This window comes from Rattus norvegicus, chromosome 20 (assembly GCF_036323735.1).
Source record: "Rattus norvegicus strain BN/NHsdMcwi chromosome 20, GRCr8, whole genome shotgun sequence".
Classification (NCBI taxonomy): Eukaryota; Metazoa; Chordata; class Mammalia; order Rodentia; family Muridae; genus Rattus; species Rattus norvegicus.
This window is the reverse complement of record NC_086038.1, coordinates 38,273,926-38,293,490: the sequence shown is the minus strand read 5'-3', so window position 1 is coordinate 38,293,490 and position 19,565 is coordinate 38,273,926. Positions and strand designations below refer to the sequence as shown.

Below are 19,565 nucleotides of genomic sequence, written 5' to 3'. Positions count from 1 at the left end.
ACCAGGTATAGGCTACACATCTCAGGACACTGAACCAGGAAGGAGTTATGAAGACTTCTTCCTTGGGACTAAGAACTGCAGCACTTCTTACCAATGCCTTATGCTTAGCTGTGAGTTGACTAACAAACCACCCATTCTATATGTACTCCTAGCACATTTGTTTAGTTTACTTTTGTTTTGTTTTGTCTTGCTTTGTTCTACTTCCCATTGCATTCAATGAAGGTTTGCATTGTTTGTTTGTTTGCTTGCTTGCTTGTTTGCTTGTGTGTTTGTATGGGTGGTTGAATTGGCTGTTTGGTTTAGGCATGAGCTTTCCAATTCAAAGGGTGGTAAGACTTGGGAAGGCAGTGAGGCAGGATGAGAGGTCTGAAAGGGAAATAACAAGGAAAGCTGATCAGTGTTCAATGCAGACATGGCACTGTTTGCTAAAGCAAACAAGCAGGGAAAATGTCAACCTAAAGAAGAGTGTGTGTAAGGCCACAAAACTGTAAATGAACATCATCCTGGAAATGGAGTGCAACCAAAGTGTCGTGAACAATTCATTCCAGGATTGACACTGATTCAATCAGACAAGCCGAATACCTTCCTCCTCCCACAGTGAGGTGTATCCCACACTCTCAGGTATCCGTCTTTTATCCTTGAGTTTCCCAAGCCTAGCACGGCCCTAAATTCCCTAATGTGAGGTCCCTCCAAACCCACCTGAAGACTGCAATTGCCTAGAGGTAGGCTGTTGTCCTTGGGTGCATGCAGCCACATTGCCTCAAGGAGCATAGGGCTTATACAGGTCTTTCAGCACAGGTTTTGGGTCTTTTGTTCCACATTCACAAGTCAGACTTGCTGGCCCGGTTTTTGTGTATGCTCGTGTGTGTGTGTGTGTGTGTGTGTGTGTGTGTGTGTGTGTGTGTGTGAGTGTGTATGTGTATGTGTGTGTTATTTGTATTTCTGTTATTTGTGTGTGTTTGCATGTGCATGTGTGAGTGTCTGTGTGTGTGTGCTTGTTTTGTGTGTGTGTTATTTGTATTTGTGTTATCTCTGTGTGTGTATGTGTGTGTGTTTGTGTGTGCCTGTGTGTGTTTGTGTGTGCGTGTGTGTGTGCTTTGTTGTGTGTGTGCTATTTCTATTTGTGTTATTTGTATGTGTCTGTGTGTGTGTTTGCGTGTGTGTGTGTGTGTGTGTGTGTTTGCACCTTTGTTTGCATTTAACATGTTAATGGTGAGAATTCCTGAAAATCTGGCCCAACTGTTCTGACAGGAAATGCATGAATGCGCATTCCCGAATCTCTACATGAACTATTGTGGTTTTTGGCCTATTTGCCTGTGTAAAAGACTTTCTTTCTGCATGTGCTATTCTCTTCTCTCGGTTTAATAGAGTTCTGTTGCTCCCAACTACCACCTAGCCCTACAAGAAGGAAAGAAGTGCCATGACTTGCATGACCCCTGGAAGTGATATCCTTGGTTCTCAGGACAAGTGGTTGGGATCCTCAGTTGGGGGGTCTTCTCTTTCCAACCTGTGTGGATCCAGATGGGATGAGATCAGCACGGATTCAACTTGGCTAGTGATACCACCTAAGGCACAGTCCACTCTGCCTTCCTCTTCTGAAGCCGGCTTACCACCTCCACGATTTCCTGGATACTCTGCCCAAAGCCAGGAAGGACCTATGGTGCTCCCTCCTTGGACGATCTGTCTGCTGGATTCTTGATTCCTAGGACATTTATTGTGCTTCCTTGTTCTGTGTCCAGAATGGCATGCAAGGGACTGCGAGACATTGGGAGAGACTTTGCTGAGTCTGATAGGTTTCTTGAGGTCTTGTTCCGGGTCTCCCGTTCTCAGGTGGGAGGCTTGGCAGGTGTAGAGCTTCCTGGCATGACCTTGATTCAAGGAGGACGACAGTAGCCCACGGCTCCTTTCGAGTGGGCGGAGCTCCGGGAGCAGAGAGAGAGGTACTTAAGGTCAGGGCTCCCAGCCCTACGGCTGGCATTTGCTCAAGCTTGCGCTTGCTGTGGAGCGGTCCTGACTATATTCTCCAGCTTGAGGACTCCTGGCATCGAATGCTTAGGAGCATGGAAGCTGGAAGCAATGTGGATAGCAGCTGTGTGCTGCGGGAATTCCGGCGCAGGAAGACGGTTTGGCAGGCGTGGCAAAGGAAGGCCCTGCTATCAGCTTTCAGCAAGAACAAATACCCGAGCTTCTGGGACAGGCAGGAACTGGCCAGGCAAATACAGCTCCCTGCGTCCCGCATCCAAGTGTGGTTTCAGAACCAAAGAAGTCGCACTGGAGAGGTGAGGCACGGCCCAAAGCGGTCCAGCAGAGGCTCCATTCCGCTAGCCTCCCAAGAGCTCGAGGAAGGGTTTGGCTCCAGGTCACAAGGTAGCAGCATGCCCTCGGACAGCAGAAGGCCTCGCACTCGACTCAACTTGCAACAGCGCAGGATCCTAGTACAAGCCTTTGAGAGGAACCCGTTGCCAGGCTTTGCTACCAGGGAGCAGCTGGGCCAAAGGACAGGTTTGAATGAGGACACGATCCACATATGGTTTCAGAACAGAAGAGCGCGGCAAGCCCGCGCTCCAGATCAAGATGTGCCTGCTTCACAAGTGCAGGATGTGGCAACTAGAGGTCTCAGTGGCAAGGATGAGGCAGCACCGGACAACCTGTTATTGATGGCTGCTGCAGGAGGTGTGGGCATGGAGAACTCGAGCTCCAGCGACCAGCCCCACTTCCACGAAGAGTCCCAGCATCCCCAAGTGGCACTGCCCGAAGGACGAGGCCAATCACAGACAGCCACTCAAGCATACGAGCCAGGAACTCTGGAACTCCTCCTTGATGAACTGCTGGAAGAAGACCAAGTGGAGGGTGACAGGCCATTCCCTGTGGATCTGGATGGAAATCCTGGTGGCAAGGAGCACGGGGTTGTCCAGGAAACCATCTTGCAACTGGCTGCCATGGACTGTGTTTCCAAGGAATCCTCAAGTTATAGCGACCCAACCAATTTCTCCAGAGTCTCAGCTACCACAATGGGCACAGCCTGAAGGACAAGGCCAAGAACAGGCTCTCACTCAGGGATGCAACAGGGGCCCTCTGGAACTCTTCCTGGATCAACTGCTGATGGAAGTTCGAGTGGAGACGCTCTCCCCAGGCCCTGTCCATCTGGAAGGTGCAGTTCAGCAAATGGATGCAACACCTGAGCTGCCTCTCTCTCAAGAAGAATATGAGGCTCTGCTGGATATTCTCTGAGTCCCAGCCTGGAAGCTCCTATCCAGAAGACACCCGCAATCAACACTTGAGAATGTAGACAGCCCAAAAAGTATATGCATCAAAACCCCTATTACAGTGGGTGCTTTCGATGGAAGGCATCTTGCTTACTAGAAGGAGGAAATGCACGTGGGTTTTCCATGTGCAGTGCCTACATGAGGACCCTGGGATGAGGAAACGGGCTCTGAGCATGGGATTCTGCTGAAGGAGCACAGGACAAGATCACCAGGGACTCCTAAAACATCAAGGAGGCCTAATGAAAAGCCCAACTGACAGAACACACCATTGAACGGGCTCCATTAGACTCCAGGAAATCTCATGGGTCACCAGGTATAGGCTACACATCTCAGGACACTGAACCAGGAAGGAGTTATGAAGACTTCTTCCTTGGGACTAAGAACTGCAGCACTTCTTACCAATGCCTTATGCTTAGCTGTGAGTTGACTAACAAACCACCCATTCTATATGTACTCCTAGCACATTTGTTTAGTTTACTTTTGTTTTGTTTTGTCTTGCTTTGTTCTACTTCCCATTGCATTCAATAAAGGTTTGCATTGTTTGTTTGTTTGCTTGCTTGCTTGTTTGCTTGTGTGTTTGTATGGGTGGTTGAATTGGCTGTTTGGTTTAGGCATGAGCTTTCCAATTCAAAGGGTGGTAAGACTTGGGAAGGCAGTGAGGCAGGATGAGAGGTCTGAAAGGGAAATAACAAGGAAAGCTGATCAGTGTTCAATGCAGACATGGCACTGTTTGCTAAAGCAAACAAGCAGGGAAAATGTCAACCTAAAGAAGAGTGTGTGTAAGGCCACAAAACTGTAAATGAACATCATCCTGGAAATGGAGTGCAACCAAAGTGTCGTGAACAATTCATTCCAGGATTGACACTGATTCAATCAGACAAGCCGAATACCTTCCTCCTCCCACAGTGAGGTGTATCCCACACTCTCAGGTATCCGTCTTTTATCCTTGAGTTTCCCAAGCCTAGCACGGCCCTGCATTCCCTAATGTGAGGTCCCTCCAAACCCACCTGAAGACTGCAATTGCCTAGAGGTAGGCTGTTGTCCTTGGGTGCATGCAGCCACATTGCCTCAAGGAGCATAGGGCTTATACAGGTCTTTCAGCACAGGTTTTGGGTCTTTTGTTCCACATTCACAAGTCAGACTTGCTGGCCCGGTTTTTGTGTATGCTCGTGTGTGTGTGTGTGTGTGTGTGTGTGTGTGTGTGTGTGTGTGTGTGAGTGTGTATGTGTATGTGTGTGTTATTTGTATTTCTGTTATTTGTGTGTGTTTGCATGTGCATGTGTGAGTGTCTGTGTGTGTGTGCTTGTTTTGTGTGTGTGTTATTTGTATTTGTGTTATCTCTGTGTGTGTATGTGTGTGTGTTTGTGTGTGCCTGTGTGTGTTTGTGTGTGCGTGTGTGTGCTTTGTTGTGTGTGTGCTATTTCTAATTGTGTTATTTGTATGTGTCTGTGTGTGTGTTAGCGTGTGTGTGTGTGTGTGTGTGTGTGTTTGCACCTTTGTTTGCATTTAACATGTTAATGGTGAGAATTCCTGAAAATCTGGCCCAACTGTTCTGACAGGAAATGCATGAATGCGCATTCCCGAATCTCTACATGAACTATTGTGGTTTTTGGCCTATTTGCCTGTGTAAAAGACTTTCTTTCTGCATGTGCTATTCTCTTCTCTCGGTTTAATAGAGTTCTGTTGCTCCCAACTACCACCTAGCCCTACAAGAAGGAAAGAAGTGCCATGACTTGCATGACCCCTGGAAGTGATATCCTTGGTTCTCAGGACAAGTGGTTGGGATCCTCAGTTGGGGGGTCTTCTCTTTCCAACCTGTGTGGATCCAGATGGGATGAGATCAGCACGGATTCAACTTGGCTAGTGATACCACCTAAGGCACAGTCCACTCTGCCTTCCTCTTCTGAAGCCGAATTACCACCTCCACGATTTCCTGGATACTCTGCCCAAAGCCAGGAAGGACCTATGGTGCTCCCTCCTTGGACGATCTGTCTGCTGGATTCTTGATTCCTAGGACATTTATTGTGCTTCCTTGTTCTGTGTCCAGAATGGCATGCAAGGGACTGCGAGACTTTGGGAGAGACTTTGCTGAGTCTGATAGGTTTCTTGAGGTCTTGTTCCGGGTCTCCCGTTCTCAGGTGGGAGGCTTGGCAGGTGTAGAGCTTCCTGGCATGACCTTGATTCAAGGAGGACGACTGTAGCCCACGGCTCCTTTCGAGTGAGCGGAGCTCCGGGAGCAGAGAGAGAGGTACTTAAGGGCAGGGGTCCCAGCCCTACGGCTGGCATTTGCTCAAGCTTGCGCTTGCTGTGGAGCGGTCCTGACTATATTCTCCAGCTTGAGGACTCCTGGCATCGAATGCTTAGGAGCATGGAAGCTGGAAGCAATGTGGATAGCAGCTGTGTGCTGCGGGAATCCCGGCGCAGGAAGACGGTTTGGCAGGCGTGGCAAAGGAAGGCCCTGCTATCAGCTTTCAGCAAGAACAAATACCCGAGCTTCTGGGACAGGCAGGAACTGGCCAGGCAAATACAGCTCCCTGCGTCCCGCATCCGAGTGTGGTTTCAGAACCAAAGAAGTCGCACTGGAGAGGTGAGGCACGGCCCAAAGCGGTCCAGCAGAGGCTCCATTCCGCTAGCCTCCCAAGAGCTCGAGGAAGGGTTTGGCTCCAGGTCACAAGGTAGCAGCATGCCCTCGGACAGCAGAAGGCCTCGCACTCGACTCAACTTGCAACAGCGCAGGATCCTAGTGCAAGCCTTTGAGAGGGACCCGTTGCCAGGCTTTGCTACCAGGGAGCAGCTGGGCCAAAGGACAGGTTTGAATGAGGACACGATCCACATATGGTTTCAGAACAGAAGAGCGCGGCAAGCCCGCGCTCCAGATCAAGATGTGCCTGCTTCACAAGTGCAGGATGTGGCAACTAGAGGTCTCAGTGGCAAGGATGAGGCAGCACCGGACAACCTGTTATTGATGGCTGCTGCAGGAGGTGTGGGCATGGAGAACTCGAGCTCCAGCGACCAGCCCCACTTCCACGAAGAGTCCCAGCATCCCCAAGTGGCACTGCCCGAAGGACGAGGCCAATCACAGACAGCCACTCAAGCATATGAGCCAGGAACTCTGGAACTCCTCCTTGATGAACTGCTGGAAGAAGACCAAGTGGAGGGTGACAGGCCATTCCCTGTGGATCTGGATGGAAATCCTGGTGGCAAGGAGCACGGGGTTGTCCAGGAAACCATCTTGCAACTGGCTGCCACGGACTGTGTTTCCAAGGAATCCTCAAGTTATAGCGACCCAACCAATTTCTCCAGAGTCTCAGCTACCACAATGGGCACAGCCTGAAGGACAAGGCCAAGAACAGGCTCTCACTCAGGGATGCAACAGGGGCCCTCTGGAACTCTTCCTGGATCAACTGCTGATGGAAGTTCGAGTGGAGACGCTCTCCCCAGGCCCTGTCCATCTGGAAGGTGCAGTTCAGCAAATGGATGCAACACCTGAGCTGCCTCTCTCTCAAGAAGAATATGAGGCTCTGCTGGATATTCTCTGAGTCCCAGCCTGGAAGCTCCTATCCAGAAGACACCCGCAATCAACACTTGAGAATGTAGACAGCCCAAAAAGTATATGCATCAAAACCCCTATTACAGTGGGTGCTTTCGATGGAAGGCATCTTGCTTACTAGAAGGAGGAAATGCACGTGGGTTTTCCATGTGCAGTGCCTACATGAGGACCCTGGGATGAGGAAACGGGCTCTGAGCATGGGATTCTGCTGAAGGAGCACAGGGCAAGATCACCAGGGACTCCTAAAACATCAAGGAGGCCTAATGAAAAGCCCAACTGACAGAACACACCATTGAACGGGCTCCATTAGACTCCAGGAAATCTCATGGGTCACCAGGTATAGGCTACACATCTCAGGACACTGAACCAGGAAGGAGTTATGAAGACTTCTTCCTTGGGACTAAGAACTGCTGCACTTCTTACCAATGCCTTATGCTTAGCTGTGAGTTGACTAACAAACCACCCATTCTATATGTACTCCTAGCACATTTGTTTAGTTTACTTTTGTTTTGTTTTGTCTTGCTTTGTTCTACTTCCCATTGCATTCAATAAAGGTTTGCATTGTTTGTTTGTTTGCTTGCTTGCTTGTTTGCTTGTGTGTTTGTATGGGTGGTTGAATTGGCTGTTTGGTTTAGGCATGAGCTTTCCAATTCAAAGGGTGGTAAGACTTGGGAAGGCAGTGAGGCAGGATGAGAGGTCTGAAAGGGAAATAACAAGGAAAGCTGATCAGTGTTCAATGCAGACATGGCACTGTTTGCTAAAGCAAACAAGCAGGGAAAATGTCAACCTAAAGAAGAGTGTGTGTAAGGCCACAAAACTGTAAATGAACATCATCCTGGAAATGGAGTGCAACCAAAGTGTCGTGAACAATTCATTCCAGGATTGACACTGATTCAATCAGACAAGCCGAATACCTTCCTCCTCCCACAGTGAGGTGTATCCCACACTCTCAGGTATCCGTCTTTTATCCTTGAGTTTCCCAAGCCTAGCACGGCCCTGCATTCCCTAATGTGAGGTCCCTCCAAACCCACCTGAAGACTGCAATTGCCTAGAGGTAGGCTGTTGTCCTTGGGTGCATGCAGCCACATTGCCTAAAGGAGCATAGGGCTTATACAGGTCTTTCAGCACAGGTTTTGGGTCTTTTGTTCCACATTCACAAGTCAGACTTGCTGGCCCGGTTTTTGTGTATGCTCGTGTGTGTGTGTGTGTGTGTGTGTGTGTGTGTGTGAGTGTGTATGTGTATGTGTGTGTTATTTGTATTTCTGTTATTTGTGTGTGTTTGCATGTGCATATGTGAGTGTCTGTGTGTGTGTGCTTGTTTTGTGTGTGTGTTATTTGTATTTGTGTTATCTCTGTGTGTGTATGTGTGTGTGTTTGTGTGTGCCTGTGTGTGTTTGTGTGTGCGTGTGTGTGCTTTGTTGTGTGTGTGCTATTTCTATTTGTGTTATTTGTATGTGTCTGTGTGTGTGTTTGCGTGTGTGTGTGTGTGTGTGTGTGTGTGTGTGTGTTTGCACCTTTGTTTGCATTTAACATGTTAATGGTGAGAATTCCTGAAAATCTGGCCCAACTGTTCTGACAGGAAATGCATGAATGCGCATTCCCGAATCTCTACATGAACTATTGTGGTTTTTGGCCTATTTGCCTGTGTAAAAGACTTTCTTTCTGCATGTGCTATTCTCTTCTCTCGGTTTAATAGAGTTCTGTTGCTCCCAACTACCACCTAGCCCTACAAGAAGGAAAGAAGTGCCATGACTTGCATGACCCCTGGAAGTGATATCCTTGGTTCTCAGGACAAGTGGTTGGGATCCTCAGTTGGGGGGTCTTCTCTTTCCAACCTGTGTGGATCCAGATGGGATGAGATCAGCACGGATTCAACTTGGCTAGTGATACCACCTAAGGCACAGTCCACTCTGCCTTCCTCTTCTGAAGCCGGCTTACCACCTCCACGATTTCCTGGATACTCTGCCCAAAGCCAGGAAGGACCTATGGTGCTCCCTCCTTGGACGATCTGTCTGCTGGATTCTTGATTCCTAGGACATTTATTGTGCTTCCTTGTTCTGTGTCCAGAATGGCATGCAAGGGACTGCGAGACTTTGGGAGAGACTTTGCTGAGTCTGATAGGTTTCTTGAGGTCTTGTTCCGGGTCTCCCGTTCTCAGGTGGGAGGCTTGGCAGGTGTAGAGCTTCCTGGCATGACCTTGATTCAAGGAGGACGACAGTAGCCCACGGCTCCTTTCGAGTGGGCGGAGCTCCGGGAGCAGAGAGAGAGGTACTTAAGGGCAGGGCTCCCAGCCCTACGGCTGGCATTTGCTCAAGCTTGCGCTTGCTGTGGAGCGGTCCTGACTATATTCTCCAGCTTGAGGACTCCTGGCATCGAATGCTTAGGAGCATGGAAGCTGGAAGCAATGTGGATAGCAGCTGTGTGCTGCGGGAATTCCGGCGCAGGAAGACGGTTTGGCAGGCGTGGCAAAGGAAGGCCCTGCTATCAGCTTTCAGCAAGAACAAATACCCGAGCTTCTGGGACAGGCAGGAACTGGCCAGGCAAATACAGCTCCCTGCGTCCCGCATCCGAGTGTGGTTTCAGAACCAAAGAAGTCGCACTGGAGAGGTGAGGCACGGCCCAAAGCGGTCCAGCAGAGGCTCCATTCCGCTAGCCTCCCAAGAGCTCGAGGAAGGGTTTGGCTCCAGGTCACAAGGTAGCAGCATGCCCTCGGACAGCAGAAGGCCTCGCACTCGACTCAACTTGCAACAGCGCAGGATCCTAGTACAAGCCTTTGAGAGGAACCCGTTGCCAGGCTTTGCTACCAGGGAGCAGCTGGGCCAAAGGACAGGTTTGAATGAGGACACGATCCACATATGGTTTCAGAACAGAAGAGCGCGGCAAGCCCGCGCTCCAGATCAAGATGTGCCTGCTTCACAAGTGCAGGATGTGGCAACTAGAGGTCTCAGTGGCAAGGATGAGGCAGCACCGGACAACCTGTTATTGATGGCTGCTGCAGGAGGTGTGGGCATGGAGAACTCGAGCTCCAGCGACCAGCCCCACTTCCACGAAGAGTCCCAGCATCCCCAAGTGGCACTGCCCGAAGGACGAGGCCAATCACAGACAGCCACTCAAGCATACGAGCCAGGAACTCTGGAACTCCTCCTTGATGAACTGCTGGAAGAAGACCAAGTGGAGGGTGACAGGCCATTCCCTGTGGATCTGGATGGAAATCCTGGTGGCAAGGAGCACGGGGTTGTCCAGGAAACCATCTTGCAACTGGCTGCCATGGACTGTGTTTCCAAGGAATCCTCAAGTTATAGCGACCCAACCAATTTCTCCAGAGTCTCAGCTACCACAATGGGCACAGCCTGAAGGACAAGGCCAAGAACAGGCTCTCACTCAGGGATGCAACAGGGGCCCTCTGGAACTCTTCCTGGATCAACTGCTGATGGAAGTTCGAGTGGAGACGCTCTCCCCAGGCCCTGTCCATCTGGAAGGTGCAGTTCAGCAAATGGATGCAACACCTGAGCTGCCTCTCTCTCAAGAAGAATATGAGGCTCTGCTGGATATTCTCTGAGTCCCAGCCTGGAAGCTCCTATCCAGAAGACACCCGCAATCAACACTTGAGAATGTAGACAGCCCAAAAAGTATATGCATCAAAACCCCTATTACAGTGGGTGCTTTCGATGGAAGGCATCTTGCTTACTAGAAGGAGGAAATGCACGTGGGTTTTCCATGTGCAGTGCCTACATGAGGACCCTGGGATGAGGAAACGGGCTCTGAGCATGGGATTCTGCTGAAGGAGCACAGGACAAGATCACCAGGGACTCCTAAAACATCAAGGAGGCCTAATGAAAAGCCCAACTGACAGAACACACCATTGAACGGGCTCCATTAGACTCCAGGAAATCTCATGGGTCACCAGGTATAGGCTACACATCTCAGGACACTGAACCAGGAAGGAGTTATGAAGACTATTTCCTTGGGACTAAGAACTGCAGCACTTCTTACCAATGCCTTATGCTTAGCTGTGAGTTGACTAACAAACCACCCATTCTATATGTACTCCTAGCACATTTGTTTAGTTTACTTTTGTTTTGTTTTGTCTTGCTTTGTTCTACTTCCCATTGCATTCAATAAAGGTTTGCATTGTTTGTTTGTTTGCTTGCTTGCTTGTTTGCTTGTGTGTTTGTATGGGTGGTTGAATTGGCTGTTTGGTTTAGGCATGAGCTTTCCAATTCAAAGGGTGGTAAGACTTGGGAAGGCAGTGAGGCAGGATGAGAGGTCTGAAAGGGAAATAACAAGGAAAGCTGATCAGTGTTCAATGCAGACATGGCACTGTTTGCTAAAGCAAACAAGCAGGGAAAATGTCAACCTAAAGAAGAGTGTGTGTAAGGCCACAAAACTGTAAATGAACATCATCCTGGAAATGGAGTGCAACCAAAGTGTCGTGAACAATTCATTCCAGGATTGACACTGATTCAATCAGACAAGCCGAATACCTTCCTCCTCCCACAGTGAGGTGTATCCCACACTCTCAGGTATCCGTCTTTTATCCTTGAGTTTCCCAAGCCTAGCACGGCCCTGCATTCCCTAATGTGAGGTCCCTCCAAACCCACCTGAAGACTGCAATTGCCTAGAGGTAGGCTGTTGTCCTTGGGTGCATGCAGCCACATTGCCTAAAGGAGCATAGGGCTTATACAGGTCTTTCAGCACAGGTTTTGGGTCTTTTGTTCCACATTCACAAGTCAGACTTGCTGGCCCGGTTTTTGTGTATGCTCGTGTGTGTGTGTGTGTGTGTGTGTGTGTGTGTGTGAGTGTGTATGTGTATGTGTGTGTTATTTGTATTTCTGTTATTTGTGTGTGTTTGCATGTGCATATGTGAGTGTCTGTGTGTGTGTGCTTGTTTTGTGTGTGTGTTATTTGTATTTGTGTTATCTCTGTGTGTGTATGTGTGTGTGTTTGTGTGTGCCTGTGTGTGTTTGTGTGTGCGTGTGTGTGCTTTGTTGTGTGTGTGCTATTTCTATTTGTGTTATTTGTATGTGTCTGTGTGTGTGTTTGCGTGTGTGTGTGTGTGTGTGTGTGTGTGTGTTTGCACCTTTGTTTGCATTTAACATGTTAATGGTGAGAATTCCTGAAAATCTGGCCCAACTGTTCTGACAGGAAATGCATGAATGCGCATTCCCGAATCTCTACATGAACTATTGTGGTTTTTGGCCTATTTGCCTGTGTAAAAGACTTTCTTTCTGCATGTGCTATTCTCTTCTCTCGGTTTAATAGAGTTCTGTTGCTCCCAACTACCACCTAGCCCTACAAGAAGGAAAGAAGTGCCATGACTTGCATGACCCCTGGAAGTGATATCCTTGGTTCTCAGGACAAGTGGTTGGGATCCTCAGTTGGGGGGTCTTCTCTTTCCAACCTGTGTGGATCCAGATGGGATGAGATCAGCACGGATTCAACTTGGCTAGTGATACCACCTAAGGCACAGTCCACTCTGCCTTCCTCTTCTGAAGCCGGCTTACCACCTCCACGATTTCCTGGATACTCTGCCCAAAGCCAGGAAGGACCTATGGTGCTCCCTCCTTGGACGATCTGTCTGCTGGATTCTTGATTCCTAGGACATTTATTGTGCTTCCTTGTTCTGTGTCCAGAATGGCATGCAAGGGACTGCGAGACTTTGGGAGAGACTTTGCTGAGTCTGATAGGTTTCTTGAGGTCTTGTTCCGGGTCTCCCGTTCTCAGGTGGGAGGCTTGGCAGGTGTAGAGCTTCCTGGCATGACCTTGATTCAAGGAGGACGACAGTAGCCCACGGCTCCTTTCGAGTGGGCGGAGCTCCGGGAGCAGAGAGAGAGGTACTTAAGGGCAGGGCTCCCAGCCCTACGGCTGGCATTTGCTCAAGCTTGCGCTTGCTGTGGAGCGGTCCTGACTATATTCTCCAGCTTGAGGACTCCTGGCATCGAATGCTTAGGAGCATGGAAGCTGGAAGCAATGTGGATAGCAGCTGTGTGCTGCGGGAATTCCGGCGCAGGAAGACGGTTTGGCAGGCGTGGCAAAGGAAGGCCCTGCTATCAGCTTTCAGCAAGAACAAATACCCGAGCTTCTGGGACAGGCAGGAACTGGCCAGGCAAATACAGCTCCCTGCGTCCCGCATCCGAGTGTGGTTTCAGAACCAAAGAAGTCGCACTGGAGAGGTGAGGCACGGCCCAAAGCGGTCCAGCAGAGGCTCCATTCCGCTAGCCTCCCAAGAGCTCGAGGAAGGGTTTGGCTCCAGGTCACAAGGTAGCAGCATGCCCTCGGACAGCAGAAGGCCTCGCACTCGACTCAACTTGCAACAGCGCAGGATCCTAGTACAAGCCTTTGAGAGGAACCCGTTGCCAGGCTTTGCTACCAGGGAGCAGCTGGGCCAAAGGACAGGTTTGAATGAGGACACGATCCACATATGGTTTCAGAACAGAAGAGCGCGGCAAGCCCGCGCTCCAGATCAAGATGTGCCTGCTTCACAAGTGCAGGATGTGGCAACTAGAGGTCTCAGTGGCAAGGATGAGGCAGCACCGGACAACCTGTTATTGATGGCTGCTGCAGGAGGTGTGGGCATGGAGAACTCGAGCTCCAGCGACCAGCCCCACTTCCACGAAGAGTCCCAGCATCCCCAAGTGGCACTGCCCGAAGGACGAGGCCAATCACAGACAGCCACTCAAGCATACGAGCCAGGAACTCTGGAACTCCTCCTTGATGAACTGCTGGAAGAAGACCAAGTGGAGGGTGACAGGCCATTCCCTGTGGATCTGGATGGAAATCCTGGTGGCAAGGAGCACGGGGTTGTCCAGGAAACCATCTTGCAACTGGCTGCCATGGACTGTGTTTCCAAGGAATCCTCAAGTTATAGCGACCCAACCAATTTCTCCAGAGTCTCAGCTACCACAATGGGCACAGCCTGAAGGACAAGGCCAAGAACAGGCTCTCACTCAGGGATGCAACAGGGGCCCTCTGGAACTCTTCCTGGATCAACTGCTGATGGAAGTTCGAGTGGAGACGCTCTCCCCAGGCCCTGTCCATCTGGAAGGTGCAGTTCAGCAAATGGATGCAACACCTGAGCTGCCTCTCTCTCAAGAAGAATATGAGGCTCTGCTGGATATTCTCTGAGTCCCAGCCTGGAAGCTCCTATCCAGAAGACACCCGCAATCAACACTTGAGAATGTAGACAGCCCAAAAAGTATATGCATCAAAACCCCTATTACAGTGGGTGCTTTCGATGGAAGGCATCTTGCTTACTAGAAGGAGGAAATGCACGTGGGTTTTCCATGTGCAGTGCCTACATGAGGACCCTGGGATGAGGAAACGGGCTCTGAGCATGGGATTCTGCTGAAGGAGCACAGGACAAGATCACCAGGGACTCCTAAAACATCAAGGAGGCCTAATGAAAAGCCCAACTGACAGAACACACCATTGAACGGGCTCCATTAGACTCCAGGAAATCTCATGGGTCACCAGGTATAGGCTACACATCTCAGGACACTGAACCAGGAAGGAGTTATGAAGACTATTTCCTTGGGACTAAGAACTGCAGCACTTCTTACCAATGCCTTATGCTTAGCTGTGAGTTGACTAACAAACCACCCATTCTATATGTACTCCTAGCACATTTGTTTAGTTTACTTTTGTTTTGTTTTGTCTTGCTTTGTTCTACTTCCCATTGCATTCAATAAAGGTTTGCATTGTTTGTTTGTTTGCTTGCTTGCTTGTTTGCTTGTGTGTTTGTATGGGTGGTTGAATTGGCTGTTTGGTTTAGGCATGAGCTTTCCAATTCAAAGGGTGGTAAGACTTGGGAAGGCAGTGAGGCAGGATGAGAGGTCTGAAAGGGAAATAACAAGGAAAGCTGATCAGTGTTCAATGCAGACATGGCACTGTTTGCTAAAGCAAACAAGCAGGGAAAATGTCAACCTAAAGAAGAGTGTGTGTAAGGCCACAAAACTGTAAATGAACATCATCCTGGAAATGGAGTGCAACCAAAGTGTCGTGAACAATTCATTCCAGGATTGACACTGATTCAATCAGACAAGCCGAATACCTTCCTCCTCCCACAGTGAGGTGTATCCCACACTCTCAGGTATCCGTCTTTTATCCTTGAGTTTCCCAAGCCTAGCACGGCCCTGCATTCCCTAATGTGAGGTCCCTCCAAACCCACCTGAAGACTGCAATTGCCTAGAGGTAGGCTGTTGTCCTTGGGTGCATGCAGCCACATTGCCTCAAGGAGCATAGGGCTTATACAGGTCTTTCAGCACAGGTTTTGGGTCTTTTGTTCCACATTCACAAGTCAGACTTGCTGGCCCGGTTTTTGTGTATGCTCGTGTGTGTGTGTGTGTGTGTGTGTGTGTGTGTGTGTGTGTGTGTGTGAGTGTGTATGTGTATGTGTGTGTTATTTGTATTTCTGTTATTTGTGTGTGTTTGCATGTGCATGTGTGAGTGTCTGTGTGTGTGTGCTTGTTTTGTGTGTGTGTTATTTGTATTTGTGTTATCTCTGTGTGTGTATGTGTGTGTGTTTGTGTGTGCCTGTGTGTGTTTGTGTGTGCGTGTGTGTGCTTTGTTGTGTGTGTGCTATTTCTAATTGTGTTATTTGTATGTGTCTGTGTGTGTGTTAGCGTGTGTGTGTGTGTGTGTGTGTGTGTTTGCACCTTTGTTTGCATTTAACATGTTAATGGTGAGAATTCCTGAAAATCTGGCCCAACTGTTCTGACAGGAAATGCATGAATGCGCATTCCCGAATCTCTACATGAACTATTGTGGTTTTTGGCCTATTTGCCTGTGTAAAAGACTTTCTTTCTGCATGTGCTATTCTCTTCTCTCGGTTTAATAGAGTTCTGTTGCTCCCAACTACCACCTAGCCCTACAAGAAGGAAAGAAGTGCCATGACTTGCATGACCCCTGGAAGTGATATCCTTGGTTCTCAGGACAAGTGGTTGGGATCCTCAGTTGGGGGGTCTTCTCTTTCCAACCTGTGTGGATCCAGATGGGATGAGATCAGCACGGATTCAACTTGGCTAGTGATACCACCTAAGGCACAGTCCACTCTGCCTTCCTCTTCTGAAGCCGAATTACCACCTCCACGATTTCCTGGATACTCTGCCCAAAGCCAGGAAGGACCTATGGTGCTCCCTCCTTGGACGATCTGTCTGCTGGATTCTTGATTCCTAGGACATTTATTGTGCTTCCTTGTTCTGTGTCCAGAATGGCATGCAAGGGACTGCGAGACTTTGGGAGAGACTTTGCTGAGTCTGATAGGTTTCTTGAGGTCTTGTTCCGGGTCTCCCGTTCTCAGGTGGGAGGCTTGGCAGGTGTAGAGCTTCCTGGCATGACCTTGATTCAAGGAGGACGACTGTAGCCCACGGCTCCTTTCGAGTGAGCGGAGCTCCGGGAGCAGAGAGAGAGGTACTTAAGGGCAGGGGTCCCAGCCCTACGGCTGGCATTTGCTCAAGCTTGCGCTTGCTGTGGAGCGGTCCTGACTATATTCTCCAGCTTGAGGACTCCTGGCATCGAATGCTTAGGAGCATGGAAGCTGGAAGCAATGTGGATAGCAGCTGTGTGCTGCGGGAATCCCGGCGCAGGAAGACGGTTTGGCAGGCGTGGCAAAGGAAGGCCCTGCTATCAGCTTTCAGCAAGAACAAATACCCGAGCTTCTGGGTCAGGCAGGAACTGGCCAGGCAAATACAGCTCCCTGCGTCCCGCATCCGAGTGTGGTTTCAGAACCAAAGAAGTCGCACTGGAGAGGTGAGGCACGGCCCAAAGCCGTCCAGCAGAGGCTCCATTCCGCTAGCCTCCCAAGAGCTCGAGGAAGGGTTTGGCTCCAGGTCACAAGGTAGCAGCATGCCCTCGGACAGCAGAAGGCCTCGCACTCGACTCAACTTGCAACAGCGCAGGATCCTAGTGCAAGCCTTTGAGAGGGACCCGTTGCCAGGCTTTGCTACCAGGGAGCAGCTGGGCCAAAGGACAGGTTTGAATGAGGACACGATCCACATATGGTTTCAGAACAGAAGAGCGCGGCAAGCCCGCGCTCCAGATCAAGATGTGCCTGCTTCACAAGTGCAGGATGTGGCAACTGGAGGTCTCAGTGGCAAGGATGAGGCAGCACCGGACAACCTGTTATTGATGGCTGCTGCAGGAGGTGTGGGCATGGAGAACTCGAGCTCCAGCGACCAGCCCCACTTCCACGAAGAGTCCCAGCATCCCCAAGTGGCACTGCCCGAAGGACGAGGCCAATCACAGACAGCCACTCAAGCATACGAGCCAGGAACTCTGGAACTCCTCCTTGATGAACTGCTGGAAGAAGACCAAGTGGAGGGTGACAGGCCATTCCCTGTGGATCTGGATGGAAATCCTGGTGGCAAGGAGCACGGGGTTGTCCAGGAAACCATCTTGCAACTGGCTGCCACGGACTGTGTTTCCAAGGAATCCTCAAGTTATAGCGACCCAACCAATTTCTCCAGAGTCTCAGCTACCACAATGGGCACAGCCTGAAGGACAAGGCCAAGAACAGGCTCTCATTCAGGGATGCAACAGGGGCCCTCTGGAACTCTTCCTGGATCAACTGCTGATGGAAGTTCGAGTGGAGACGCTCTCCCCAGGCCCTGTCCATCTGGAAGGTGCAGTTCAGCAAATGGATGCAACACCTGAGCTGCCTCTCTCTCAAGAAGAATATGAGGCTCTGCTGGATATTCTCTGAGTCCCAGCCTGGAAGCTCCTATCCAGAAGACACCCGCAATCAACACTTGAGAATGTAGACAGCCCAAAAAGTATATGCATCAAAACCCCTATTACAGTGGGTGCTTTCGATGGAAGGCATCTTGCTTACTAGAAGGAGGAAATGCACGTGGGTTTTCCATGTGCAGTGCCTACATGAGGACCCTGGGATGAGGAAACGGGCTCTGAGCATGGGATTCTGCTGAAGGAGCACAGGGCAAGATCACCAGGGACTCCTAAAACATCAAGGAGGCCTAATGAAAAGCCCAACTGACAGAACACACCATTGAACTGGCTCCAGCAGACTCCAGGAAATCTCATGGGTCACCAGGTATAGGCTACACATCTCAGGACACTGAACCAGGAAGGAGTTATGAAGACTTCTTCCTTGGGACTAAGAACTGCTGCACTTCTTACCAATGCCTTATGCTTAGCTGTGAGTTGACTAACAAACCACCCATTCTATATGTACTCCTAGCACATTTGTTTAGTTTACTTTTGTTTTGTTTTGTCTTGCTTTGTTCTACTTCCCATTGCATTCAATAAAGGTTTGCATTGTTTGTTTGTTTGCTTGCTTGCTTGTTTGCTTGTGTGTTTGTATGGGTGGTTGAATTGGCTGTTTGCTTTAGGCATGAGCTTTCCAATTCAAAGGGTGGTAAGACTTGGGAAGGCAGTGAGGCAGGATGAGAGGTCTGAAAGGGAAATAACAAGGAAAGCTGATCAGTGTTCAATGCAGACATGGCACTGTTTGCTAAAGCAAACAAGCAGGGAAAATGTCAACCTAAAGAAGAGTGTGTGTAAGGCCACAAAACTGTAAATCAACATCATCCTGGAAATGGAGTGCAACCAAAGTGTCGTGAACAATTCATTCCAGGATTGACACTGATTCAATCAGACAAGCCGAATACCTTCCTCCTCCCACAGTGAGGTGTATCCCACACTCTCAGGTATCCGTCTTTTATCCTTGAGTTTCCCAAGCCTAGCACGGCCCTGCATTCCCTAATGTGAGGTCCCTCCAAACCCACCTGAAGACTGCAATTGCCTAGAGGTAGGCTGTTGTCCTTGGGTGCATGCAGCCACATTGCCTAAAGGAGCATAGGGCTTATACAGGTCTTTCAGCACAGGTTTTGGGTCTTTTGTTCCACATTCACAAGTCAGACTTGCTGGCCCGGTTTTTGTGTATGCTCGTGTGTGTGTGTGTGTGTGTGTGTTTGCACCTTTGTTTGCATTTAACATGTTAATGGTGAGAATTCCTGAAAATCTGGCCCAACTGTTCTGACAGGAAATGCATGAATGCGCATTCCCGAATCTCTACATGAACTATTGTGGTTTTTGGCCTATTTGCCTGTGTAAAAGACTTTCTTTCTGCATGTGCTATTCTCTTCTCTCGGTTTAATAGAGTTCTGTTGCTCCCAACTACCACCTAGCCCTACAAGAAGGAAAGAAGTGCCATGACTTGCATGACCCCTGGAAGTGATATCCTTGGTTCTCAGGACAAGTGGTTGGGATCCTCAGTTGGGGGGTCTTCTCTTTCCAACCTGTGTGGATCCAGATGGGATGAGATCAGCACGGATTCAACTTGGCTAGTGATACCACCTAAGGCACAGTCCACTCTGACTTCCTCTTCTGAAGCCGAATTACCACCTCCACGATTTCCTGGATACTCTGCCCAAAGCCAGGAAGGACCTATGGTGCTCCCTCCTTGGACGATCTGTCTGCTGGATTCTTGATTCCTAGGACATTTATTGTGCTTCCTTGTTCTGTGTCCAGAATGGCATGCAAGGGACTGCGAGACTTTGGGAGAGACTTTGCTGAGTCTGATAGGTTTCTTGAGGTCTTGTTCCGGGTCTCCCGTTCTCAGGTGGGAGGCTTGGCAGGTGTAGAGCTTCCTGGCATGACCTTGATTCAAGGAGGACGACTGTAGCCCACGGCTCCTTTCGAGTGAGCGGAGCTCCGGGAGCAGAGAGAGAGGTACTTAAGGGCAGGGGTCCCAGCCCTACGGCTGGCATTTGCTCAAGCTTGCGCTTGCTGTG

At 49.7% G+C, this 19,565-nt stretch overlaps 1 protein-coding gene across 1 annotated transcript; it reads left to right on the top strand.

The window, feature by feature from the left end:
• Positions 1 to 16,353: 16,353 nt before the first annotated feature.
• LOC134483839 (double homeobox protein A-like) lies at positions 16,354 to 17,175 on the top strand (the record flags this gene model as incomplete). Its single annotated transcript, XM_063279652.1, has 1 exon — positions 16,354 to 17,175. A coding segment is annotated over one exon (822 nt), but the record flags the coding sequence as incomplete, so codon positions are not given.
• Between the last annotated feature and the right edge of the window lie 2,390 nt (positions 17,176 to 19,565).